The 26916-nt window shown below is 40.6% G+C and overlaps 3 protein-coding genes and 1 non-coding gene across 4 annotated transcripts; 1 reads left to right on the forward strand and 3 right to left on the reverse strand.

The window, feature by feature from the left end:
* Window positions 1-6902: 6902 nt before the first annotated feature.
* TRNAV-AAC (transfer RNA valine (anticodon AAC)) lies at window positions 6903-6976 on the reverse strand. The gene has a single exon. It is a non-coding gene; the product is annotated as a tRNA-Val (tRNA).
* Window positions 6977-7119: 143 nt separating this feature from the next.
* LOC115683111 (putative non-specific lipid-transfer protein 14) lies at window positions 7120-7980 on the forward strand. Its single transcript, XM_030607541.2, has 2 exons — window positions 7120-7547; window positions 7807-7980. Coding segments are annotated over exons 1-2 (378 nt in total). The 5' UTR covers window positions 7120-7170; the 3' UTR covers window positions 7808-7980.
* Window positions 7981-9351: 1371 nt separating this feature from the next.
* Window positions 9352-10250, reverse strand: LOC115683096 (stamen-specific protein FIL1). The gene is made up of 2 exons (XM_030607521.2): window positions 9894-10250; window positions 9352-9562 (listed from the first exon to the last, which is right to left on the reverse strand). Exons 1-2 carry the CDS (start codon window positions 10162-10164, stop codon window positions 9558-9560), a joined length of 276 nt encoding a protein of 91 aa, XP_030463381.2. The 5' UTR covers window positions 10165-10250; the 3' UTR covers window positions 9352-9557.
* Window positions 10251-11820: 1570 nt separating this feature from the next.
* On the reverse strand, window positions 11821-15067 carry LOC115683238 (probable methyltransferase PMT15). Its single transcript, XM_030607702.2, has 6 exons — window positions 14304-15067; window positions 13446-13656; window positions 13057-13333; window positions 12546-12938; window positions 12374-12451; window positions 11821-12275 (listed from the first exon to the last, which is right to left on the reverse strand). The coding sequence occupies exons 1-6, from the start codon at window positions 15045-15047 to the stop codon at window positions 12032-12034; spliced, it is 1947 nt and encodes a 648-aa protein (XP_030463562.2). The 5' UTR covers window positions 15048-15067; the 3' UTR covers window positions 11821-12031.
* Window positions 15068-26916: the final 11849 nt, after the last annotated feature.

Consider the following 26916-nt stretch of genomic DNA (forward strand, 5'->3'; position numbering starts at 1 on the left):
TTTTTATTACTTTTTGATACATGTGGCGCTGATGTGGCGTTCATTAAGGGCCACATTTGAAAAAAAAAACTTAAATATCTAAAAGAATAAAGAATAAAAAAGAGTAAAATTGCTTCTTCTTCTTCTTAGAAAGGGAAAATGACACAAATAAGGATGACATTGAACAAATTAAAAGTTCAGGGATCAAATTACACATTGGGCCAAAGTTTAGGGACCGTTTGTATCATCATCCCTCTTATAAATATTACAATTCCAGTAAATCTAGCTTCGTAGCTTATTGGCATGGCCGTTTCAGCTTGAAGCTCGTGGTAGCCATGGTCACTTGAGCTCCAAGCTTGCGACCAGGACCACGAGCTTTGATGCAGCCTTGAGCTTGAGCCCAAATTTGGGCAAGCTTCACAACGCAGCTAGAGCTTGACACTATCTAAGCTAGGGATGAGCGGTTTCCGATTCGATCCGGTCCAACTCAAGAATCGGGAACCGGACTGAGAGGACCAGTTCACAGTTTCTAGGATCGGGGACCGGACCGGCTAGTCTTGGGACAGTGGACCGGACCGGTTCCAATGTGATCAATATTAAATATTATTTGTGAACCAAGAACCGATTGTTCCGTTCTTTTTTTTATAGTTCTGATTTGATCCCATAAGGTCATGGAAAAATTGAAAAAATATACATAATATATGAAAAAATTGAACGATCAGTTCCAATGGGACCAATATTAAATATTTTTCGTATATATATTAAATATTATATATATGAAAAAATTAGAAAAATATATATTTATCGGTCCGGTCCGGTTCGGTTTCCACCCTAGACCGGGAACCGTACCACCCGGAAACCGGTTTTACTTTTAGGAACTGGGAGCCGGACCGATATTCCTAAGAACCGGACCAAATCAGTCGGTCCAGTCCGATCTTGGTTTGGGCGGTCCATCTTGCTCACCCCTAATCTAAGCTGACCTCCTCTTGCGGCTTCGAGGTCAACCTAAAATCTAGCTGTCGAGCTCCGCTCCTGGCAGGTAGCTCGAACTTAGAAACGGAGATTGAGCTCTATCGCACGTCGAGCTTGACCCCAAATCTGGGCTTCATCTCCGCTGCGACGTTGAGCTTGACCATAGATTTGCATGAAGAAGAGATGAACAGTAGCAAGGGGAGCACATGTGGAATTGAAGAAAAAGAAAAGAAAAGAAAAAGCCATGTTGGCACCATTTGTTTTAAAAAACTAATAAAAGAGCTATGTCAGCATTTCTCAATAACTAAATTGGATGAAATTAACAAAGAAACTAGATTGCATTTTTCATTAAAATATTAAGTGGTATCAAAGTACCACGTCAGCTGCGAACATGGCGGGCATTTATCCGGCCAGGCCCATTCAGATTTTGACACGTGGCAAAGAATTGTAATTAAATAAAATATCCAGCAAAAGTTGAAGTTGGGAGCTTAAATGCACAACAGCTTTATTAAAAAATTTGAAATAGCCGCTAAGGGCGCGCATGGAATCCATTCTGGAATAGAAATTCTGCTCCAGAATGCATTTCGAAACAGAAATGCGTTTGTTAAAAAATTTCCGGAATGCATTCTGGAGCAATTTTTGCATTTTGGAATAAAAATGCGTTTGTTAAAAATACTTGATTCCAGAATGCATTCTTGATTCCAGAATGCATTTTTTATTCCAAAATGAGTTTTGGGCAAGAAAAAAAGAAGCTACTTTTTGTAGCTTCTCTCTTCCAGAATGCATTCTTCCTATTTTCTCTCTTTTTCTCACTAATTTTTTTTTCAAAAAATGCATAAAAATTGAAAAATTCAAGAAAAGTTCATAAAAATTTCCAGAAAATAAAAAAAGTCAGATTTCGAGAAAATAGGAAATTTGGTGAATTTTTTCAAAAAATATAAAAAAATCAAAAATTTCAAAACTTCATAGAATGGTTTAGAATACCTTTGGGCACCCACTTTGAGTGAAATTTAATTTTTTTGATATGCCCAAAAAAATCAAAAAATCAAAAATTTCAAAACTTCACAAAATGGCTCAGAATACCTTTGGGCACCCACTTTGAGTGAAATTTAATTTTTTTGAGGTGCCCAAAAAAATCAAAAAATCAAAAATTTCAAAACTTCACAAAATGGCTCAGAATACCTTTGAACACCCACTTTGAGTGAAATTTAATTTTTTTGAGGTGCCCAAAAAAATCAAAAAATCAAAAATTTCAAAACTTCACAAAATGGCTTAGAATACCTTTGGGCACCCACTTTGAGTGAAATTTATTTTTTTTGAGGTGCCCAAAAAAATAAAAAAATAAAAAAAGATTTATGTTCCAGAAATCAATTTCTGGAGCAAAATTAGTTATATTTTATCAAACAGATTTCTCCTCCAAAAATCAATTTCTGGCAAGAATTCCGGAAATCAATTTCTGGCAAGAATTTGATTTCTGGAGCAGAATGGTTACCGTTCACGCCCTAAGCTTTCTGTCAACTCCCTCAACTCACCTTTTCCTTTGTGACAAAAGAAAACCTCAAAAATCACTACTTTGTTCCCTCCTCGCTCAACTCCAGCTCCTCGCTCGAACGCTCATTCCCCAACTCCACCTTCATCCTCTCACTCTCGCTCCCGCCTCTCCATTCCTCTCCTCAATGCCTCACTCTTGCCAAGACCCGAAGCCGACCTGCCCATGACCCCCGGTCTCGCTACTCGTCCCTGAAGGACCCGTCGCCCAACTGGAGCAATCGCCCTCTCAAGAAGACGATCCTCCTCAACGGCTAAGACTAGAGCATTGGTTCATTATCATGGAGTTCCCCACCGATTGTAAGCCCTCCGAGAAAGATGGCTAATGCTTACATCAAAACCCTAGCCTCCGTTGTCGCAAGATAAAGAGCAGAAGAACTATCGATGCTATCTCTTTTTGTTTTCTTTTAATTTCTGGTCCTAGTTCAAGCTGAATGTGTTCGGTTTGATTGTTTATTAGTAGCGTTAAAATCTTGAAATTGGAAGATTCCAGATTTTATAGAATGTCCCTTTGTACATGTAACTATGCAATAAAAAACTGCACTTAGAGCCTCATATCAACACTAGTTTTAATAAGACACTAAAATCAAGCACATATCAGAACAACCATGAGGCAGCCTCGTATCAAAACTAGTTTTAATAAGACACTAAGATCAAACACATATTAGAACAGCCATGAGGCTCTCAGTGCAGCTATTTATTGCATAGTTACATGTACAAAGGGACATTCTATAAAATCCGGAATCGTCCAATTTCAAGATGTTGACGCTACTAATAAACAAACAAACCGAACACATTCAACTTAAACTAGGACAAGAAATTAAAAGAAAAAAAAGATAGCATTGATGGTTCTTCTACTCTTTACCTAGCGACAACATAGGCTAGGGTTTTGACGGAAGCGTTTATCATCTTTCCTTGGAGGGTTTGCAATCGGTGGGGAACTCCATGACGATGAACCAATGCTCGTAGTCTTAGGTGCGCATGAAAACCATTCTGCCTCGTCTGCACTGGTTTTTTGTTCCGTAATCGTTTGGACCGTAAACCCGTTTGGTAACGCAATTTCATTTTTCTATTTCCGGGACAAGTTTGCTTCCAAAACGATTCAAACCGAAATGAGAACCAAAAAAAAGTTGGTTTTTCATTTCTGGAACAAAAGTGAGAACCATTTCTGAGGAATTCATTTTCTTCAACATACATATTCATATGGAAGTCACGATCTTTGAGGTGAGAAAAAAAAAGCAAAAAATCAAAAATTTCAAAACTTAACAGAATGGTTTAGAATCTGTGGCTACCCACTTTTCAGTGAAATTTAAATTTTTTTAGGTACCGAAAAAAATAAATAAAAATAAAAAATTTCAAAATTTCACAAAATGGTTTAGAAAACCTATGGCTACCCACTTTGAGCAAAATTTAATTTTTTTAGTTGCCAAAAAAAAAATTCTAAAATTTAAAAACTTCACAGAATATCTTGGAATACCTGTGGCCACCCAATTTGAAGCGAAATTTTATTTTTTTAGGTGCCGAAAAAAATAAAAAAAAGCAAAAAATAAAAAATTTCAAAACTTCACACAATGGCTTAGAATACTTGTGACAATCCACTTTGAGTGAAATTTAAATTTTTTTAGGTGCCGAAAAAAATAAAAAATTTCCAAACTTCACAGAATAACTTAAAATACCTGTGGCCACCCACTTTGAGTGAAATTTAAATTTTTTTATATGCCAAAAAAAATAAAAATAAGCAAAAAAGTAAAAATTTCAAAACTTTACAGAATGGCTTAAAATACCTGTGGCCACCCACTTTGAGCGAAATTTTATTTTTTTAGGTGTCGAAAAAAATTAAAAAAAAAGAAAAAAAGAAAAAATTTCAAAACTTCACAAAATGGCTTAGAATACCTATGGCCATCCACTTTCAGCGAAATTTAAATTTTTTTAGGTGTCGAAAAAAATAAAAAATAAAAAACTTCACATAATTGCTTAGAATATCTGTGGCCACCCACTTTGAGTGAAATTTAATTTTTTGTAGGTGTCGATAAAAAAAATAAGCAAAAAAGAAAAATTTTCAAAACTTTACAGAGTGGCTTAGATTATATGTGGTCATCCACTTTGAGTGAAATTTAATTTTCTTTAGGAACCAAAAAAATAAAAAAAAAATAAAAAATACCATTTGGGCATCTAAAAAAAATTAAATTTTACTCAAAGTGGGTGGCTAGAGGTATTGTAAGTCATTTTGTGAAGTTTTGAAATTTTTGATTTTTTATGTTTTTTTCACCTAAAAAAATTTAAATTTCACTCAAAGTGGATGGCCACATGTATTCTAAGTCATTCTATGAAGTTTTGAAATTTTTGATTTTTTTCTTTTTTTTCACCTCCAAAAATTAAAATTTCACTCAAAGTGGGTGGCCACAGGTATTCTAAGCCATTCTGTAAAGTTTTGAAATTTTTGAGTTTTTGAATTTTTTTGGGCACCTTAAAAAATTTAAATTTCACTCAAAGTGGGTGGCCACATGTATTCTAAACTATTCTGTGAAGTTTTGAAATTTTTGATTTTTTGATTTTTTTTGGGCACCTAAAAAAATTTAAATTTCACTAAAAGTGGGTGGCCACAGGTATTCTAAGCAATTCTGTGAAGTTTTGAAATTTTTGATTTCTTGATTTTTTTTGAAAAAATTCAACAAATGTCCTATTTTCCCGAAATCTAATTTTTTTTTATTTTCTCGACATTTTGATGATTTTTTCTGAAATTTTTCAATTTTTTGGGATTTTATGAATTTTTTTAAAGATTTTTATGAATTTTTCGGATTTTTTATTATTTTTATTCCATTTCTAAAAAAATAGATTTTTGTTCTTGGAAATAGAATTTTCTGTTGTTTATCAAACGGGTTTTTATTTCAGGAAATAGAAATTTTGTGCTATTATCAAACGGGTTTCTGTTCTAGAAATAGAAATTTTTGTCATTATCAAACGGGTTTTTTTCTCGTAAACTCATCAGGAACCGTAAATAGAAAAATCTATTTCTCGGTTCAGAACTCATTCCGAATGTAATGGTTATCATTCGCTACCTTAGCCGTTGGGGAGGATCATCTCCTTGGGAGGACGGTTGCTGTAGCTGGGCGACGGCTCCTTTAGGAGTGAGTAGTGAGACTGGGGGGTCTTGGGCGGGTGGGGGGGTCGGATCTGGGTCTTGGCAAGTGCGAGGCGTTAAGGAGAGGAATGGAGAGGTGAGAGCGAGACGATGAATGTGGAGTTGGGAAAGGAGCGTTCGAGCGAAGAGCTGGAGTTGAGGAAGGAGCGTTCGAGCAAGGAGGGAACAAAGGTGCGATTTTTGTCATTCTATTTTGTCACAAAGGAAAAGGTGAGTTGAAGGGGGAAAGAGAAAGTTGAGCAGCCATTTCAAATTTTTTTAATAAAGCTGCTATGCATTTATAATCCAAACGTGAGTCGATCTGACTGGATAACTGCGCGGCTGACGTGGCGCTTAGATATCACTGGATATTTTCTCCCTATAATGACAATATAACAACCTCAAAAATCAGTTCCCAACTTTCTCATTCCGTACAAACAAAATATATCATATCCTGCTTGAAAAATGAATTTTTCAAACCCAAATGTGCTTGGATACAAAATTTAACTAAAACCCAATATTGCATCATCTATTCATCGAACTAATATAAAATCCTGATATATCCATTATCTTTCGAAAAAAGTTAAGATCAAGACGGGACCTTGGCATCATGCCTCATGCAAAACGGGTTTTAATCTTAAATATTCTCAAAAAATCACGAAAATTAACAGAAGATACTTTGGTTCTTAATCAAACACCATACCAAAAATCAGATCAGAATGAGTTCAGGGTTTGGCCTTCACTTAATGCAATTCTTCTTTTGGCACAAAAATTTTCCGTTTGATGAGTCAATTAATCCTCTATACTCCCAACTCGAAAAAAGTAGGGGGAACCAATCCCACTAAAGCACATTGAAGAAAATGATTCCATCATTATGAATGATTTTAAATTATTTCAAAATTATTTTACGCGAGCCATGACCAGACTTGCAAGTAAATTACGTACCTGAAATTATAATTAGAAATTTAACTGCGACGATCGATATTTTCATTTTAATTACTAAATCACCTACCTCTTGTATCCTGCACAAAATGAGTATCTCTTTAAGACTTTAAGTTCCATTAATAGAACATTTCTAATAAATTTGCATTAATTTTTTGTTTAATTTTTCTCATTTTGTGAGTTCTGAAGTTCTCATGAATAAAGCACTTGATTATATTGCTGAAGCTCAGTATTTCCAAGGGCAAAAAATACCATAGAAAGAAGAAATCAAGCGCTTCAATTGAGAGAAATTTTTTTTTTTTTATAAAGAGGCCAAAAAAGAAATTAATCAAAATCAAAATGGCGTCGCCCGGACTCGAACCGGAGACCTTCAGTGTGTTAGACTGACGTGATAACCAACTACACCACGACACCTCTTGCTCTTCATTTCTGCATATTATTTACATCAACATATGTTTGATAGAGAGAGGGAGCGACATTCGAACTCCATGAGTTTGCATGGCCATGCACATATCTCATTGCCCACCAACCCCCCTCTCCGTCTTCAGTTCATCAATCCAACCAGCTAATTAAGAGGAGGCATTGTTGATAGCAGAGAAACGGGGGCAATGGGAGGGCGCAGCGTCCAAACGCGGACTTTGTCGCTGCGGCTAGTGTCGAGGATGATGATGACGGCGACGTCCCTCTTATTCCTTGGGGCTGCTGAAGCGGCTGTGGACTGCGCCACCGTGACGGCGCTTGTGTCGACGTGCTCCGCCTTCATAGCCTACGGGACGCCGGACCCGTACCCGGGGACGCCGTGCTGCGACGCCATGACCACCCTCAACATGGTGGCGGAGCCCCTGGAGGACCGGCGCGCGGTGTGCACGTGCCTCATGGGCCTCATCGACGCCTACAGCCCGAACGCCACTGCGATCGCCACCCTCGCCGGGTTCTGCGGGGTCTCTCTCGGGTTCAGCATCAGCCCGAACACCGACTGCAACTAGTGAGCCCACCATCCCATTCTCTTTCTCTCCCTCTTTCTGGGGAACTTTTTTTGTTATCTGTGAACCACATAGGAGTTCATGCTGCCACTGAAGTCATTCAAACGAAAGAAAAGAAAGATCAAGACAGAGCGATCATAGATTTTTCTCACGCTATTTATAACTGTGATCAATGAAGTCTACTTTATGTATTTTTACTAAGTTTCTCGAGCAATATGTCTCTGCCAATAATCTCTTTCTCCTGCTTAATGAATGATGCAGGTTATAGAGCTGAGAGCGATCGAGAAGTGAACTCGCAGCCTGAAGTTAAATGGAGTGCCGAATAAAGAAGGTGTATCTACCTTCAAGTTCAAGTTAGCAAGAGGACTGAGAATATGTACTCGATCGTTATTCCCTATAACAACGAAATACATAAGAGTTCCTTTGTGATCGAAATGTTTTTCTTTTCGCCTTCTGAGGAATTGATTGCGTTCTATGATATGAAGGAAGCTTTGATCACCCACATTGAAGCATAAAGCGTGCTATAATCGGCAATCCCTCAATCTCCTTCACCATCGCAATTAAGTTCAAGTGGAAACATATCATATCAAGAGAGATTTTTTTTTTTATGCAGACGCCGTTGCTAACGAATTTCTGCGGCGTTTACATCATAGATTCTGAAAAAAAAAACGTGACAGAAAGTAAGAGTTTGCATGTTCCTCAATAAATGGGTCATAACTTTTGATTCGGTAGAGTTAAGAGGAAAATTTGTACTACTATAGCTAAACTGTAAGATCCATCTGAGGTCATTTTTGGCCTCAAATCTGATGTGTTCATGGCTTTGAAAGTTATTTTTTTTTGTCCATTTAGGAGCCAATTCATTACACTATCTCAGAAAATTGACCATTGATCTCTTGCAAGTTCTGCACCATTAGATTCAGGGTAAGTACGTTTGAGATACTGGTTAGAGAAACTAGGCTCAAAAACAAATCAAAGACTGATAAGAGCGGTTCGTGAGATTTGGGAACACTTGTCTGCAATGTTATTATGCGCCTCGCTCAGCATTCTTTGGTAATGATGTGAATGTGTACACGATTATACTTGATTAGTTTCTAAAAATAGGGATTGCGAAAAGCAAAGTGGATCGCCTTATTTTGTAACAAACTATTCCTAGCTAGAATTCGACAATATAGCTTGTCATATTGTAATATAGAATATCAATCTCCATGAATTATTTTGATAGTAACTTTCGCATTTCACATGCTTTCCAAAAACAGTTTCTATCTTTATCAGCGATAACAGAAGCGTCTGGGTGAGCAGGACAATGAGAATATATATTTAAAGAGTGGAGATCGCTCTCTCGGAATGACTATTGATACTAGGTGCTCTTGTCGCCTTATCCTTGTTTTACACGAGAGATTCCATTTCTGGGGTTCAGTTCAATCCGCTGCAGATGAATCTGAGGCCGAAGACACTTCCTCAATTTTTGTAATGTCTCGACGCTTAAATATGTTTGACCGTCGACTGTCCGGAATGGTTGGGCAAAAAGAAAATGCCAGCCACGTAAAAAACGGCCTTATATATCTTTGATCTTGATAACATGTTTTTAAGTTTCCAATACTTACATCTTCCCATATGTGCTGCTGTTGTTGTTATCCGTCGAACATGTTTATTCCCTTCACAAAACCACACTTAATCCATTAGCTTTTGTTTTCTCCATCTTTTTCTATTTTTGGCCATATAGTTCATTGTCAATTTTCGAATAGAAGATAGAAGAGCTGCAAGAGGGAAAATTATCATATTGTATAGGCCATGCCTTAGTCGTAATTAAAATCGCAAGAGCGATAACCAGAATTCTTTTATTTCATGAAAGTGTAGGCGATCCCACCTCTGGTCCACAAGGCATCCGCAGAGTTTTCAGAGGAAACACGCCGGGAAATATCAAACAAAGATAAACAGAAAATGGAAAGAGTTCATTATATTATTCAACTCATTAGCCAGCAGATCAGCAGTCACCGAGGTCTTCATCGATTTCAATCTGCAAAAATGGCAAAAGAAACAAAAAGGTAAGGTGAAAGGTACGTTCAACAACATTGCAATTTCAAGGAGAAAAGAGAGTGATATAACTTTTCAAATTTACCTGTTCTTTGTTTTGCTTTTACCGCACCTCATAGAACTCTCTTATGATACCAATCCATGTGAAAATTTAGTCTAGGATTTTGTTCTAATGCGTGTACTCAATCCTAGTCGAGACCGAAGAAAAACTTAAGTTGCTAAATTGCAAAAAATGTGATTCGGACAGGTTTAGATTCGGTCCACCGTCACAGGAAGAAAGAACAACGCTGTAATCAAGAAGAGATACGACTTACCACACGAGACGGGAGGGAGGTGGCACGCCGAAGGAAGGCTGGTGGCGACCCTAAGAGTGCTGCAGAGGCAGTCATGCTCCACCGCCTGGAGCGCACCACAACACTCGGAGCTCGGCCTCCTGCTCGACCCAGGCACCACGAACGGCCCGCACACATTCAGGCTAGCCATCTGGCTCGGGCAGCTCTGCGCTCGCACCTCGCCCACCTGGGTCTGGGCCGCCACGAGCGCCACCAGGAACATCATCAGCAACGTGGCCCGAACTGATGCCATTGTTGATCGACGATCACTTGTTTTCTGAGGGACGAAAACTCCTACTACTTTAAATTGTTAGCAGATGTGATTTGCGTATATGAGTGGTACGTGCAAGAGTTTTGCCCTATATATATTAGCTTGTGGGAGGGTGAGTGCTTCTTTTCTTAGCATGAACCACCTAATTTGCCATGGTTTTGATATCATTGCATCTGCGTTGCCTGCGTTTAGCTGTTAATTCTTGTGGGATGATTTTCAATTTATTCATACACTAAGGAAAAAGATAATACAAGTGATATCTTGATTAGATCACTGGTATACGTCCATATAGGCCAGCGTAGAGCAAAATTTCGTTATATCAAAGTCGGAGTGCATAGAACTATAACAAATCACTCTTATGATTATAACACCCTCAAACACTCATAGCTTCTCTTACACACAATTCTATTTTTCCATGCAAAAACATGAATTTCTTTTTTCTGTACTGTGAATATGGATGAGAAGTTTATAATCAACAATTTTCTGTGGAAAGAAATACAATGATGAGAAATATGTATATATGGTACTCAAACAATTAGAAGTTGGGAAAACGACACAAATGATCATTGAACTTTGGCCTCATGGGCAATGTGATCCAAAATTTTTTAATTTGTTCAATGTAGTCCCTGGATTTTTGGTACATGTTCAATTTGGTCCAAAAAATATATAAAAATATTCAATATTGTCCCTAATATTGAATATTTTTATATAGTTTTGGGATTAAATTGAACATGTACAAAAAATTCAGAGACCACATTGAATAAATTAAAAGTTCAGGGACTACTATTACACATTAGGGTAAAGTTCAAGGATCACATTGGATAAATTAATAGTTCAGGGATCACATTGCACATTAAGCCAAAGTTCAAAGATCATTTGTGTCAATATCCCCTAAAAATTTGGGGGATCTGATATGCAAAGCAGGTGTACCAAATTGCATAATTCAAGTACATTTGGATGTATGCACCAGTGTATTCAATAATTTCTTTCAAAAATCGTACCATATACTGTGTACTTTGGGAAAACTTTGCACATAGCTAAATCCAAGGGAGTCCACGAAATTCGAACCCTCGATCCAGCACCTTATTTTTTTACTGCAAGCTTTTTTGGGTTTTGCCATCCAGTTGAAATAAGATAAGTTTAAAAGAGACAAGAATCGTCCACAGAATGAAGTAATGAAACTTTTTTTTGGGCAATGTACGAGGTATTCCCTTGCCATTACGATTCAAATGCCTCCTCGGCAAGCACAGCAAAACCTCGAGATCCCAATGGATTAATGAGGATCCTGCCAGGTTTTGATGGTCAAATTTCTAGGCTCAAGTTCGATGTTGCCCTAACTTCTAGGCTTGAAAGAGGACTGGTTATTTCACCTAGGACCCTTCTACTTTGTCCATTTCACGCGTTGTGACCTCGTTCGAACACCAAACACAGCAGACAACTTCAACCTTCAAAGGCATGATGCATTCAGAATTAGCTCAAGAATGGCATCGTGGCGAAGGGCAAGAAGGGAGATGATAAACATTCTTCAACGAACATTATTGCTTTCGGGATTACATACAACCAAATTGCGCAGACTACAGGTAACAAATCACTTGGAACCCTAAAAATGAGAGAACGAACCAAAGAAGAAGAGTGACCTATAGGCTCTATAGCACCCAATTCATCGTCAAATGTGTGTTACACGAATTGGACCCCATTTCGTTTTGATAGGCGAAGACCTTCGAAGAGTTGGGGTTTGTTGGAACTGGATCTATCTGGAACTTTTCATCATGAAAGAATTGCTGAAAACATGAAAAAGAAAAAAAAGAAAAAAAGAAAAAGAAACGCAGAAAGCGACTTGATTAGGTTCCTAAGAAGTGGAGGATCGGCGGTGATTGGAAGGCGATGGGGCTGTCCAGTAGGACTTGACAGCGAAGAGAAGCTTCTGCCGCACGAGTGGCCCGTCCTCATGGTCGACGATTTGGCTGTCATAGTTCATCCCGTCAATCATCCTCTTCAACTTCACCAAAGCGTCCACGTCGTCCCGTACGATCACACTCCCTTCTGGCCTCAGGATCCTGTCCATCTCCAGCAATATGTCCTCTGCCTCGCACCTGTTCATAATCATACACACATTCAACCAAGAACATTAACAAATAGGTTATCTTAATCGAATCAGAGGGTCAGAGGATAGATCATTGAAGAGAAATACCTGTCCTTGTAGAGGGTGAACAATGAGTCGGCATGAATGAGATCATAAGTCCTAGGATAAGTAGACATGGCTTCACACCTGGTCCAGGATTTCAACAGACAGCATTACTTACAACATTGCCCCAAAAACGAAAGATAGATGGAAGGAGTTGTGGGCAAATTCCAGGATTTACCAGCTCTGATAAGTCCCGATGAGCCCTCTTTCGTATATGACTCCGAGCGTGTTGACCTGGGCTTCCGCGGGGACAACGTTCATGACCCAGACTGGGTCCTCCACGAGCGCCGCCGCGAAGCCGCCCAAGTGTGCGTTCATGTCCAGCAGGTTCCGGTACCTCCCGGCCTGCCCCAGCTGGTTGTTCACCGTCTTGTAGTATGAGACCCTGCGCTTCCAGAGCTCGGTGTCGGTGTGGAAGTTCTCTGCCGTGACTCCCCGCACTGTACCACTGCCGATCCTGGGCGGGACCGCATTGAGCCTCTCCGGCCACTTCGCCACCTGGCCGCCTGCGACCTCCTCGTCGCCGGAGACTTCCGGTAGCCGGGTCAAGCAGGTGTCCATGTTGGTGTACCTGAAAGGAATCGAACCCATTTAGTAAATCAGTGGTATTTTATGGAGCATTAGTTTTTCTTCTTGACAGTCATTGTCAATCAGCACAAAAATTAGTCAAGGCAAAACAGACTACGAACCAGGCCCTATCCGGATCTCGGGTGGGGCAGAACCGGTTCACTTTGCATTGCATGTGGTTGGTGGGCTTTCGCCAGACGGCGATGTCGCCCTTCTCGACGAGCTTGGTCCAGCACAGGCTCCTGGCCACCCTCTCGATCGAGTTCTGCTCCGATCTCAAGTCGTCTTGGGTCCGATTCCAGCCCCTCCAGTACTTCCTCCACCGGATCGGCGGACCCGACAGGATCCAATACCCGCCCGGCCTCAGGACTCTATCCACTTCCATCAAATACGCTCCGCCTATTGTGCATACCAATCGAATAGTCAGTTACATTCGACTCGACTCGTTCCGATTGCAATTTTTTCACCAGCAACCGACTGATTACGAGAAAGATTAGCACGCGGGGATTACCGGATTGGGCCCAAGGAATGAGGCATCGAGAGCAATGTGCCATGTCGAACGCCCTGGACGGGTACGGAAGCCTCTTGGACGCGAGGACGCCGATCAGGGCCGGCACCCCTCGCTCGAGGGCGAATTGTACCTGAGCCTCGTGCGTGTCCCTCGGCGCGAACGACACCGTCAGCACGTTCCGAGACAGAAGATAAGCTCCCCAGCTCGCCACCTACGCTCGAGCACGATGATTCGACCCCATGAATAACGAAAAATTCAAACGTACAGAAAATTTAACGATCAAAATTCACGCAATGACCGATCTCCTAGACATAAAAAAATTCAAATTCACATAGTACTGGCGAGTTACCTCACTAATTGCGCCTTAAACGGAATCTATTAGCATCAAATCAAGAGATTCGATTCCTCTTTCAAAGAAGGAATCGAATTGGGCAAATAAGATTATGATTCCTATGACTCGAGACGCGTACCGTATTATTATTAATTCTTAGCCAGCGAGAAATTTCCTTCTATTTCTCCAATGAAAGATTCAACATGGCAAGTCGAGCCGGGCCAGTCAAACCTTTAAGTATCCAAAAAAAATTTCATTACCATTTTAAAGAAACATTAGCAATTCTGACCGATCCACTCGTTTTCGCCTCCTAGGCAAACTCGATCCATATGCAAATCAATAATTAAAAGATTTTCCATAATGCGCAGAAAGTTGACCGTCGGAGAAGGATAGCACAGTTTCTTGCACCATACATTGACCGAACACAATTCAACATCATACGGGAAATCAAATCCGATGAAAAGAATAACGTTGTGTAGTGATTGAATTGGAGTAGATTGATGTATTGAAATGTTGGAGATACTCACCCCGCAGCCGGTGTCGATGGCGGTCCGGATGGAGCCGTCCTTGAGGTCGATGAGCTCGCCGATGTCGTCGATGTAGGCGTCGGCGCCGTGGGGGAACATGGTGCCGCCGCCGGGGAAGCGGAAGCGGTCGCCCTGGTACTGGATCCAGTTCTGGACCGCCTTCTCCACCGTGAGCTCCTTGTGGGGCACGTTGGCGTACCACGCCAGGTCCCTGCTCGCTGGCCATCGGAACGGTATCCTGTACCCGTAGGGCGCCGGCACCCGGCACTTCACCTGCTCGCTCTTGTCCGGGCAGTGCCGCTCCCGGTATATCAGCCTGTCCCGGTCGAACCGGAGCGACCTCGTCACGTCCTCGCAGGGCGTGTACTCGCTGAAGTTGGCCGCGCACGCCGGGTACGTCCTGGGGCGGTCGTCGAGCTCCGCGTCCCCGGCGTCGTCCTGCCGGTGGTGGGACTCGAAGTCGAGGGTGGCGCCGGGGGTGGCGGAGGAGGCAGGGGACGATCTCTTGGCGGGGGACGAGGGGCAGGGGATGGTGGATATGGTGGCCGAGGCGGCGGAGAAGGTGGCGGGGGCGACGCGGCCGCCGTGTTGCCAGACGCCGAGGAGGTAGGACATGAAGCAGAGGATGAGGACGAGGATCCAAGTGGAGAAGCTGGAGTTTCTGATCATGAGGTACGACGAGGTGGTGGAGGCGGCGGCGGAGGGCTTGGCCGTGGGGTGGTAGGGGGCGTAGGGGCCAGCCATGGGCGGTGGCCGGAGGCTGGGGGCGGCGGGTCAACTTGCGGCGGCGGCGAGGTGCGCCTTTGGTTTGTGGTGTCGGGAGAGTAAGAATGGAGTGAAGAGGGTGGAGGAGACTTTTAATAAGGGGGATGGTGGCGGTGGGGTGGGGGTTGACGAGAAATAGGTGACGAATACAAGTGGGTCATGTGGGCAACAGGTTGTGATTATACTAATTATTTAATTCCCATCTTTGGATTTCTCTTTAAAATTTCATTAATCAATAAAATAAAATAAATCGACCTCGGTCAGATTTTATATATCGAAGCTATGCGTAGCGCATGGAAATAAGGAAATAAAATCGCGTCATATTTCCATAATTGACGTCACGCGATATATATATATGAAGATAATGACACAAACAGTTTATGAACTTGTGATCTCTAAACTTTAAATTTGTTTAATATAGTTCATGGACTTTACCCCAATATGTAATGCGGTCCCTGAACTTTTTGTTTGTTTAAAATGGATTCCTGGAATTCCGGTACATGTCAGTCCTTCCGTTAATTCCAGTTCATGGACTACGTATAGCTCAGGGATCAAATTGAATATGTACCAAAATTTCAAGGATCGCATTGCATATTAAATTAAAGTTCGTGAATCACGTTACGGATTGAGCCAAAATTCAGAAACCCTTTACGTCATTTTTCCTTATATTATGCAATTAGTTGTTGCCCCACTGTATGGGGCGAGGATACGTAAAAGGGGGCAACTGCCGCTGGTTCTAAAACGGGGAAGTTTAGGAGTGGGAGAAAGAGAGAGAGAGAGAGAGAGAGAGAGAGGAGGCGGTGGGATTTTTATTTAGGGGAATTTAATGATATTTTTGGATAGGGGGAGAGGCAATTTGGTACGTCCCGATTTGTTTCCTTATTTTTATTATAATATATGCTTTTTTTTAATATTAAGATTTCTTTTTTAATTGTGAAATTGCCAAAAGTGAGATTTCCGGGGGGGGGGGGGGGGGGGGCGTAGGGCGGGTGGGGCCCGCCGGGGAGTTTGTCGTTACCCCACCCCCCGGTTGAGACTGTCCAGGTAAAGAGCAGTGGAAATGGAAAGCGTCGCCCGCGTCTCTATCTGATTATTTCATTCGATTTTTTTAAAATTATCAATTATGTCGAATTAAAAAAATCTTTTCTAATGTTGACAATATGACAATATAATATATTGTTTTTGACGTCGACGTTATTTTGTTGGATTTTTAGATTGTCTAAAATTTGTTGATTTATATGGGTTTTGTAGAGTTCGGTGTAACGAAGATAAGGAAAATTTAGAACGCGTGGTTGAAATGTTCTTGTTATCGACTTTTCCTTCTCATGTTTCCCCTTTTGCGGCACGGATCGGGGAGGCCGGCGAGCCATGGAGTGTGAGCATCCGTTCTCAGGAGCGTGTGGCCGGAGGAACTTCGTCTTGATTTTTCGCGACTCTCGAATCGCGTGCCGAAAGAGCTGATCATCCGTCGAACTCCTCCGAACTCGGACCTCGGGTTAGTTAATTAGTCAATGTGGATGGCCCGGCTCTCACAGCGGTGGCGGTGGCCGGTGGCGGCGGTCTCCGAGATTGCACGGTCTGGGGTGGTCTTCATCTGGAGCAATACGCACTGCATTAGATGGTGGAACGTCAAGATACGTACGCTCCATGTACTATAGGTTTAGATTATTTTTTTGACTTCCCTGAGTGGTTAGCCACTAAAATAGACGAGCCCCACTCCTGCAATAAACCTTCTGACAATCTTAACTAGCAGCCAATGAAACCTGAACCAGTTGAGATCAAATATTATTATAAAAAGATTAGCGATAAACTCTTAACAATATCTAATTATGATACGGTAATCGGGGGACAACATACTGATTAGTGTGTGTTAGAAAATGAATGGAAACTACGGGTCTGAGCAATAGAAACCAACTTCTTGATGATGGACTCCAGAACTTCTCGACGTGGTGATAAGATCTAGGTCTTTGGACCCGTTCTCTGGGGACCCAAGCCCGGCCGCCGATGTCTTGGAGCTGGGTGTTGAGGACCTCGGCTCGGGCGTCGGGGGCTAGGCCTTGGCTTCGGGCCTAGCCATCAGGGTCCCAAACGTGGGCACCGAGGTCCCGGTTGCAGGCGCCAAAGTTTCTTAGGCCTAGGCACAGGAAATCCAAGCACAGGCGCCGATGACTTTAGCGCAAGAGCATGGTACCTAGGAACTGTTGCCAAGTACTCGATTACGAGCACTAGGGTTTCAAGGCCAGCCTCGAGGGACTTAGGCCCGAGCGCTAGTGGCTTGGGAGTGGGAGTTAGGTACCAGGTATGGCTACCGAGGTCCTAGGCCCGGCCACTAAGGACCCGAGCCCGGCTGCCGAGGACTCGGGTATAGGCGTCGAAATCCCAGTCCCCAAGCCCCTAGGTTTTGGTCTAAGCACTGAGGACCGGTCATATCGCAGAAATAGCTTTTTGTTTTTTAAAAGAGGAAATTTATTTTATGAAATTATAAGTTTTCCATTGATAATGACAAGCTTTTTTTGTTGACTCATTTTCCTAAACGATTCAAATGTTGGAGAATGAGGAAAATGTTTTCCTACGGACTACGAAATAAACGGAATCTATGGTCGAAACCTAAATACTTGTGTTTTTCCGCATATAATTAATGAGCGAATTGCTTTCTAGCGGACAACTTATGTTATCTGGATTTAATTACCTAAGCCGAAAGCCGTCAAGTTTAGATCGGGAGAAAACGACTTCCTCTTCTGGTAAGAAGAAAAACGCTTTCCCTGAATCATCAAACCAATTAAAACTAATAGCTTCTTTTTTTTTATTATTGAAAATGGTTTTCATAGAAAATATTTTCATTTATCCTGAAATTTCAGAGAAATAAACGCACTCTAAACATGTCTCAAAATCATAGTAATTGGAGAATTAGCACGTGATTTGGGATCCGAATGGATCGTTTTGAATCATGCATGGGGGAATAGTTAATAAAAGAAATTGGATTCCGTCTCAAGGAAGCGAGCAATACGATGCATAGGGTGAGAGAGGGAGAGCACCAGGAAATTGAGTTTGTTGAGTGGTAAAAAAAAGTAGCAAAAGCACGTGAATCAAGCAGGAGCACGTGGATCAATTAAACTGATGAGTAAAATTGCTCCATGAATGGCACTATTCTATTGATATAATATCCTGTGGAGAGTCAAATTAAGTCCAAATTATAATTAGGACGACCACAGTTTTGGCGCTCAAAAGGATCCGTTATAATAGATCTCACGTAATTATAAAACCACTTTTAAATTTGATGCCAAGCTTATATATCTTACCAAATTATATATATATAGGCTTAATTCCCCTAAAAAAAACCCATAACTTTAGGCATAATCCCAATTCTGTCCCGATTCTTTTTGTCTATGAAAAAATCACCAATTTTCGCTTTTGTCCTAGATTTGCCCCCATTAACCCTCAGTTCAAAAGTCGCCTTTAGTTTCTTCAAAATAATTAACATCCGAAAACTGTTGTTGTTCCTGTAAGTGTTGATAAAGATGTAGGTTCTGATTATTGAACCTCTAAGTGACCCTAATATTGATAATTTGGAAGAAATTAGTGACAATTTCTTAATGACGGGTTCATGGGGAACAAATTTACAACTGAAGTGAAAGTTTGTGATTTTTTCTAGAAAAAAAAAATTCATGGCAGGATTAGAATTGAACATAAAATTGAGAGTTTTTTTTTTAGAAAATTAGGCCGTCTCACACAAAAGGTCGAAATTCAGCAAGCCAAAACATTTCATACTTTAGGTAATTACGTGGTTTTTTAAGGACTTTCTAGGGTTTTGGGTCACCGCCTAGCCAACAAGTGTACAAATATGTTCACATAAGCACATGTTGAACTACAACCAACGGTACCATGAACAAAGAATGAAGACCCCACCAATCACCATTTCCAAGAAAAAGGGGCCTTCCATTAGAAAATTCTTTTGGTCGACGTGATTCATCAACTCCCATGCGATTTCGATAACCAAATAGGAGGGCTTTCGTCTTATGGAAGCGATGAGCTCTAAGTTTGAGATATACACGTGAGAGGCCCGCATAAAAATTATGTATATATTTCAAAACTTATAAAAAAGGACGTGGGTTTGTAGTTCTCGGAGAAAATTATCCGAAAAGTCCTCGATCTATTGCGCTTTTGTCAATTCAGTCCTAAATCTTTCAATTTTGACAATTGAATCTTAAATATTTTCACGCTTTGCCAATTGAGTCCATATGGCCAATTTTGACAGGAAATTATTGACATGGACGCTGACCGTCCTACGTGGCACGGCATGCGCTGACGTGAACAATTTTTAATAATATTTTAATATTTTTTGAATTTTTTATCATATTTCTTCTCCTCTTTTTTTCTTTTCTTTTCTTTTCTTTTATTTTCTTTTCCTCCTTTATTTTTTCCTTTTTCCCTTCGCCAACCACCGTCGGGCCTCGTCGATGGCAGGGGGAGGGCCACCCTCGCTGGCTTGGGCGAGGGATGACCGGGCCTAGGCTGGTGAGGGCAACCCGCGCCAGATCGTGGGTAGCCCACACTTGCCTAGGCGAGGCGACCCTTGCCTGAGGTTGGCGAAGGTAGCCCTCGCCTGGGCGAGTGTGGGCCGCCCTTGCTTGAGGCCGGCGGAGGTGGACAAGACCCGGTGGATGGAAATAAGGAAATCGAGAAAAGGAAAAGAAAAGAAGGAAAAGAGAAGAAAAGAAAAATAAAAAAATGAATAATTCAAAACATTATTAAAAAATTTCTACATCAGTGCCAGCAGTGCCACATAGGACGACTGAAGTCCATATCAACGATTTCCGACAAAATTGGCTAAATGGATTCAATTGGCAAAACGTGAAAAGGTTCAGGACTGAATTTGCAAAATTTAAGGGTTTAGACCTAAATTGATAAAAGTGCAATATAATTAAAATTTTTTGGACAATTTTCCTGTAGTTTTGCCTTTATATTAACGGATATTTTCTGAAAGTATTTTAGATCCTCGTGAAATTTTGGCGTGACAAGGTGTTTTACACCAGCAAAAGATAGACTATTCTTCCATTTATCAGTTTATTACTTACTAGTAACTTACACTTGGGACTTGGATGGCAAACGCCAAATATCTTTTGATTACGTCCTGTTGATTAGCATGTCAATGTATTGGAAATCTATATCTAGCTGAAGACTTATAAATTGCAGATGGACTGATTTTTTGAGAGTCGTGTTCTGTCAAGTGTGTTTGAAGTGAAAGGTCATCACGCTCAAGTGGAATTTGAAGTCAACTCTTGGTGAACCATTGACCTTAGAAGATAATGCGTGCGCTAGATGGAAGAGTGATAGTAATTCTAAGTATAAGAAGAATAGTCTCTGAGGTTCATTGTATAAGTTCAGTGTTGAGGATGACCGAAATATCATTCGAACAGTAAATCAATTCAATTTGATGGGGCCAATGGAACTTCGAACTCAATTCGCTTGATTAGTCGCATTGGCGGACATAACTTAAAAGTAAATCCTATACTTAAACCAAATGCAATTTATGCAATCAAAACCCCAAAATGACAGGATTGCGAACTTGCTATTTTGATGGACATCTAGTTAGATTTCTTAAGTAGGGCTTCCGTGCGAGGCTTTTGCTTTTTCGACAAGTTTCTCGAAGAGGAATTTGACCAAAAAAAAAAGGAAGACAATCATTGAATTTGCACATGAAAATATAGATTTGAAATACATAGGCCGATCCAATCTTGAGAGTTTTACGATAAGCTCATTCAAGTTCACAAATCCATTAAATTGACCAAATCTAGTTAAATAATACGATTCAATGTGGATGAACCATTGGGGAGGCAGCTGCTTCCCCATGAAGCATGGACTTTCTTGACCTTAGGCATGAGTTGGCTTTATTTATCTTATAGTTTATAGGTCCATTACAGCAAGGAACCAAGTAAGCATCGGGGGGACAAAGATGATTAAAAAAATGTATAGGGTACTTCTTGGAACGAGGCATAACATAGTCTAGACAATATTAACTAACTCGATGATCCGATCTCGATTGTCCAATTGCATGTTGCTTCGAGTAGTTCAGTGACTACTTTCTTGACCCAAAATTAAAAAAAATTGAAAAAATTGCTGCGACCTTTGACTCAATGGTTAGCCACCTTTTGTACTAACATTAGTCGAGCAAGTGCGAACCAGCGTGGGATATGATCAACGAGAAATAATTATCTGGGTCGACTGCAAAAAGTGTCAAAAAGATGACAAAAGAAAAGAGATTTACTTTTTCTTTCTTGTTTTTAGTTCTTTCCCCAAGTAAAAGCAGCTGAAATCTACTTAGGTATAGCATGCTTTTTGATGATACCAATAAAACGAATAGGGGGAGAGGAATCTTTAGGTCGAATGACCGATCCTTCTCCCCGGACACCAAACACCGACGGAGAAGTCCTCGGAGCGGTGACTTTGGAGACCCTCCGACGCTCAAGTCAGAATGTGCTTATAGAAATTAGAAACTAGCGGACTCTTGGCTTCATGTACGAGATAGCTCCTACCGGTCAAGAATGTAATGACTTCTACTTATACCCGACCTGCCGAGTGCCGTCCAAATTGAGGTGTTTAATATTTTTGGAGCATGTCGGGATCGGCCACCTTTACCGGTGGTGCTCGATCGGGGAGGTTTAGGAGGTTTTATCAAGGCTAGAAACTACCGACGGGCATGTTCGGCTAAAAATGATGGCTCCAGGCCCTTGGGTGAGGCCGGACTTTTGGATGGGGTTGCGCCTTTTACGGTTTCATAGATGATTTTTATAATTATCTTATTGGGCTTCGCCTTGAGCAGTTATAGTACGGAAAATTTCAATTGATGGTATGATGTGAGATCGTTTTTTTTAAAAGTAGACTCATAGTGGATCTTATTTCAAATAAGGCCTTGAAGTGGCAAACCTAGTCTCAAATAAGGCCTCTTCGGCCAATCAAATCTTCGCTAGCTAATGAGCTTGTGCATCTTTTGTGCATCTCATGTGAGATGCACAGGCTCGTCGTCTAGTGAGATTTGGTCGACCAGTGAGATTTGACACGACAAATTGCGATACTTCAATTGCTTGTCGAGTCAAGGAATTCAAGTATTCTTTCATGTTTGAAACGAATCCCACTGAAGTCCAAGTAGTTCCAATATCTCAAGTGGAGTAAAGAAGAGTTCAACTTATGAGCCATGCAGGGCTTCGCTCTTACATTAGTGTCTCTTACAGGTTGGGGTAACAATTGGAGATCAGTGACGTGGCCATACGCTCTATCACAAGTTACTCCTGTCCATCTGCAACAATCTCCACCATTCAAAAAAGAAAGCAAGCGATATGAGTTTGAGAGACTTTATTTAAGCCCAAGTAGAGCGTCTCTTCTTTTGCTCCATGCAAATGGATGTTGAATTTCTACATAAGCATGCACACAAAATTTGTACAATAAGCAATAGGGCTACTAGTGCAAGGGTAACAGAATCAACCCATGAGCAATTAGGGAGAGAATAAATGGATGCTTTAGAGAGAGTGGGTCTAAGGGCTCCCCAATTAAACCCCATAGTCAAGCGATGTGGGATCACGGAGCATGACGATATGTCCATTTGTATAGTCGCAGTTGTCACGACCTAAATCCCTCGTCAGCCGCCTCGGGGAAGTAGGTTTAGAGGTATTTTATTGAACTCTCCCTTCACGTGACATTAGTTGTTTAAATTTATTTGTTCGACATGAGTCGCTACTAGTCACGATTAAGGGTTGGCTAGAAACCCTAATCGAGATACAGGAGTGTTATCTCGAAAACATACGCAACCAGAGATTCTTAGGGGATCGGGGACTTGATTACACTAATTTTTCAACTAATGCCCTTTTGGTATCTAAACTCGACTATTTGTTAACCAAAATGTCATGGTAGTCTTTTACTAATCAAGAATTTTGAATTTTCATCCTAACCATTCTAAAAAGGGAAAACAACAATCAATGAATTTAAAACGCGTAATCAAATGACATCAAAATGAAAGTGACAAACATCGACCTAGCATCGTCTCTAAAAAAAATCAAAAAAAAATCCTAAGATAAAGCCCTAAAGGCTTATTCAATTTTGGGTTTAATTTTTTGTTCAAACCAAAAGTGTGTATTAAAAGCCCCAAACTAAGAGAATTCTACATATTTTTAGCTTTTTTCACATTTTTTTTATTTTTCTGAATTTTTTTTAAAATTTTTAAATTTTTTTTGGAAAAATGGATTTCGGACCGGGTCAAGGCAAACCGGTCTGATTTGCTAGTCTGACCTGGGCCCGGAAGGCCCAAAGTTGGGTCTAAATTCAGACTGGCCCAATCCGGATAAAATCGAATTATCAAATTCCATCTGGCCCAATACTATTTCAGCTCACATCTTTCTCTATCTGGCCCAGCTTATTCCCTTAGCCCACAACATCTTTGGTTCAGCCAATTTGCAACCTGATACGGATCTTTTATTTCTAGATTTTATTTCTTTTTTCTATTATTATTGTTTTCTATTTTCTAATTCTTTTTCTTTTCTCTTTCATTCTGGTCTTCTTCTTCCCGAGACCTGTACTGAGAGAGCTTTTCCACCAAAACATCACTAACACCGTCGGAAATCCATTACCACCGATTCTCTAACCTTCGCCGTCGGCCATCTATTCCGGCCATCACCGAGCTTCCGTTGACTACATTTACAGCGACTGTCGTCCTTCATCACACACCGGTCACAAAAATAAACTCCGGCCACCAAATTCCATTTTACGGTCAGCAAACTTCCGGCCACAACAACAAATCCTAAATCTAAACAAACAAGCAATCACATGTATGAAACAGAGATAGAAAACTAACGGTGGCGGCGTCAAACCGCGGGCATATCTCCGGCGAGGGGAATGAATCCAGTGGAAATTTCAACCATAGTCGACTCAGACAAATGATGAATATGCCACAAAAGTTTACAAAAATCATCGAAAAAAAACACAAAGAAACTTGAAGTAAGATAAAGTTTGACGATTATGAGAGCAAAAAATGAATTGATTCTAAGTTTAATCACAGATTTAGATTCAATCATCTCTTTGGCATTTCATCAAACATATGATATGCGAATTAAAATATATGTTTTAGAGTGAGATTCAACGCAATTTTCGGTCCGATTGTAATGTATGAAGACCTAAACCAGCATATTTCACATCAACTCGGTCTCAATTTATCATGACTCACTTAGAATTTTCACAATCAAATTCGGTATTCTAAACTCATAACATCTCATTCAAGCATTTCAGCGAACAATTGATGTACGACTTAAAACATAAATTCTAGACTTAGTTTCAGAACAATTCTCGGCTTGACAATGATATATCACAATCCAAATCATCATTATGTTCCATGGTACAGCTTCAATATCACACTATTGATCCAAAGTCTCATTGATCCAGTCAAAGGCTTTCAAGCTCCATAGATGAGTAAAAACATAGCAAAGCAAGGCATATCTAAGTAACTCACCTGGACAGAAACGGATCTTCAATCAGCGACGGCAAGGGACGTCCGACTATGCTTCCTCTTTCTCGATGAATGAATTAAGATTCTGACGTGATTTTGGATGAAAAAATGATGAAATCGGTTTCGGAAAATTGGACTTTGGCAAGCGATCCAAATCTCCGGTAGCCTCCAGAGATGATGAATGAAAGAGGAAGGGGAGCAGATTTGTCCGGCACTGTTTTCGATCAAAAAGCATCGGAACCTCTTCTCTCATACCTTTTCCTCCCTTTTCTTCCTTTCCGATATTTTTCTTTTCCGATGGAACTTCCCCCAGCCAACTCTTTCTCTCTCAATTTTTTTATCCTGTTTGGCTCCAGAATCTTTTCTGTTATCTCCAACCGACTGGCCAGCTCATCTATTCTTCTAGAAGTTTTCTCGTGGATCTGATTACCTCACCTTCCGTTTGTCACCACGCATTCTTCTTGGTGACAGACGCGATGGTCACAACTTCTTCTTCACTGTCCTCTCACGTGTTCTTCTTGATAGAGAGAAGGAAAAAAGCTGAAAAATGAGGACTTGGGCTAGGCTTTTTGTGTTCCTTTTGGGCTTATGTGAATTCCAATTTTACAAGCCCAAAAACATGCGTGAATTAGAGGTGGCCACGGGCCGGTTTTGGCCGGCCGGCCCGGTCAAACCGGGCCCGGCCCGTTGCCGGGCCAGCGGTTGGAACCGGAACCGGCCGTGGCATACGGCCCGGTTCCGGTTCTGAAAAACTTGACGGCCGGAACCGCCTGGTTCCGGCCGTTCGCAAAAAAAAAAAAAAGCGCCTGGTGCGAGGCTACAGCCACTGCGGTGCAGGCCACCGCTGCGCGCACAGCCTGCACCGCGGGAGAACGGGCCAACGGACGGCCCAACAAAAAAAAAAAAAAAAGATTTATTTGCAGCAGGGCTGCAGACGTGCGAGCCCGCTACGCCGCCCGTACACTTGGGCCAGTTGGGGCAACGGCTACGCCCAACGGGCATTTTGATAATTAAAAAAAAAAAAACACATAACCGTTGCAAAATTGCAACGGTTATGTTTTATTTTTTTAATTCTAAATTTTCTTCTATTTTTTCCTATAAATTCTCTCAAATTCTCACAATACACACACAATTCTCTCAAATTCTCTCCAATTCTCTTCTCTCAAGTCTCAAATTTTCTCAATACTCGAAATTCTCTCAAATTCTCTGAAATTCTCTCAATTTTCTCAATCCACGCAATTCTTTCTTAATTCTCCCAATTAATCCGCTCAATTCTCTCAATCCATTCGAAAAATGGCAAGTGGAAGTCGAGTGCCAACTGGCAAAGGTAAGAATATCGCGACGGAATCCCATCATTCTTTTGATCCTCGTGAATATGCAGATTTTCAAGATGATGAAATCAACATTTTTCACGATGTGGAAGGCCCCGACGCAAGAAAGTTTTCATCCTCCTGCTGAAATATCTACAACAAAGGAAGCGGAACGGGAATTTACATCCGACATTTGGAATCACTTCACGAAAATGGAAAGGTTTGATATCGGTCAAAAAAGGTATGATATAATTTGTAAATATTGTGGAAAAATATATAAATATACAGGTGGACAAGGATATGGAACATTTAAACGACATCTTGTGAGCAAACATCCAACTGAAACGGGAATCGATATCGGGCAACAACAAATTTCTGGGTACGTCAATCCTAACACTTCCCCTTTATTTCGTTTTAATGAAAAAACTTATAAGGAAGAATTAGGCAAATTTATTTCTGTTGAGCATTTAGCATTTAATTTTGGAGAAAGATTTGGTTTTAATGAATTTGTACAAAAAGCATGTGCTCCACAAGCAAAACGTGTTTCTAGAAATACAACTAAACGAGTAATTAAAGATCTTTACAAAAATGGAAAAAATGATTTACAAAACTTTTTTATGCAATTTAATGGATGCGTGCATATAGGTAATGATATTTGGAGTGATCATTGGCAAAATCATTCTTACATGGGCATAACATGTCATTGGATAGATGACGAGTGGACTATTCAAAAAAGAGTTATTGCATTTAGAGTTTTCGATGATCATCATACGGCAAATAATATTTATAGACTAATTAGGCAAGTTTTAGAAGAATATTATTTGCTTAACAAAATTTTTTCAATTGGTTTTGATAATGCCGCAGCAAATACCGCTTCAATTGCCGAGTTAGAAAATATTTGTAAACCCGCTTTTGGTGGAAAATTTTTTCACATTAGATGTGCTTGTCATGTTTTAAATTTATGTGTATAAGATGGTTTGAAAACTCTTGATATTTTTCTTCAACCAATAAAAACGGCGATTCAATTTTTATGGAAACACCCCAAAAA

Source organism: Syzygium oleosum, unplaced genomic scaffold (genome assembly GCF_021117445.2).
Source record: "Syzygium oleosum isolate NSW1041296 unplaced genomic scaffold, Sole_v2.1 Sole_v2.31, whole genome shotgun sequence".
NCBI lineage: Eukaryota > Viridiplantae > Streptophyta > Magnoliopsida > Myrtales > Myrtaceae > Syzygium > Syzygium oleosum.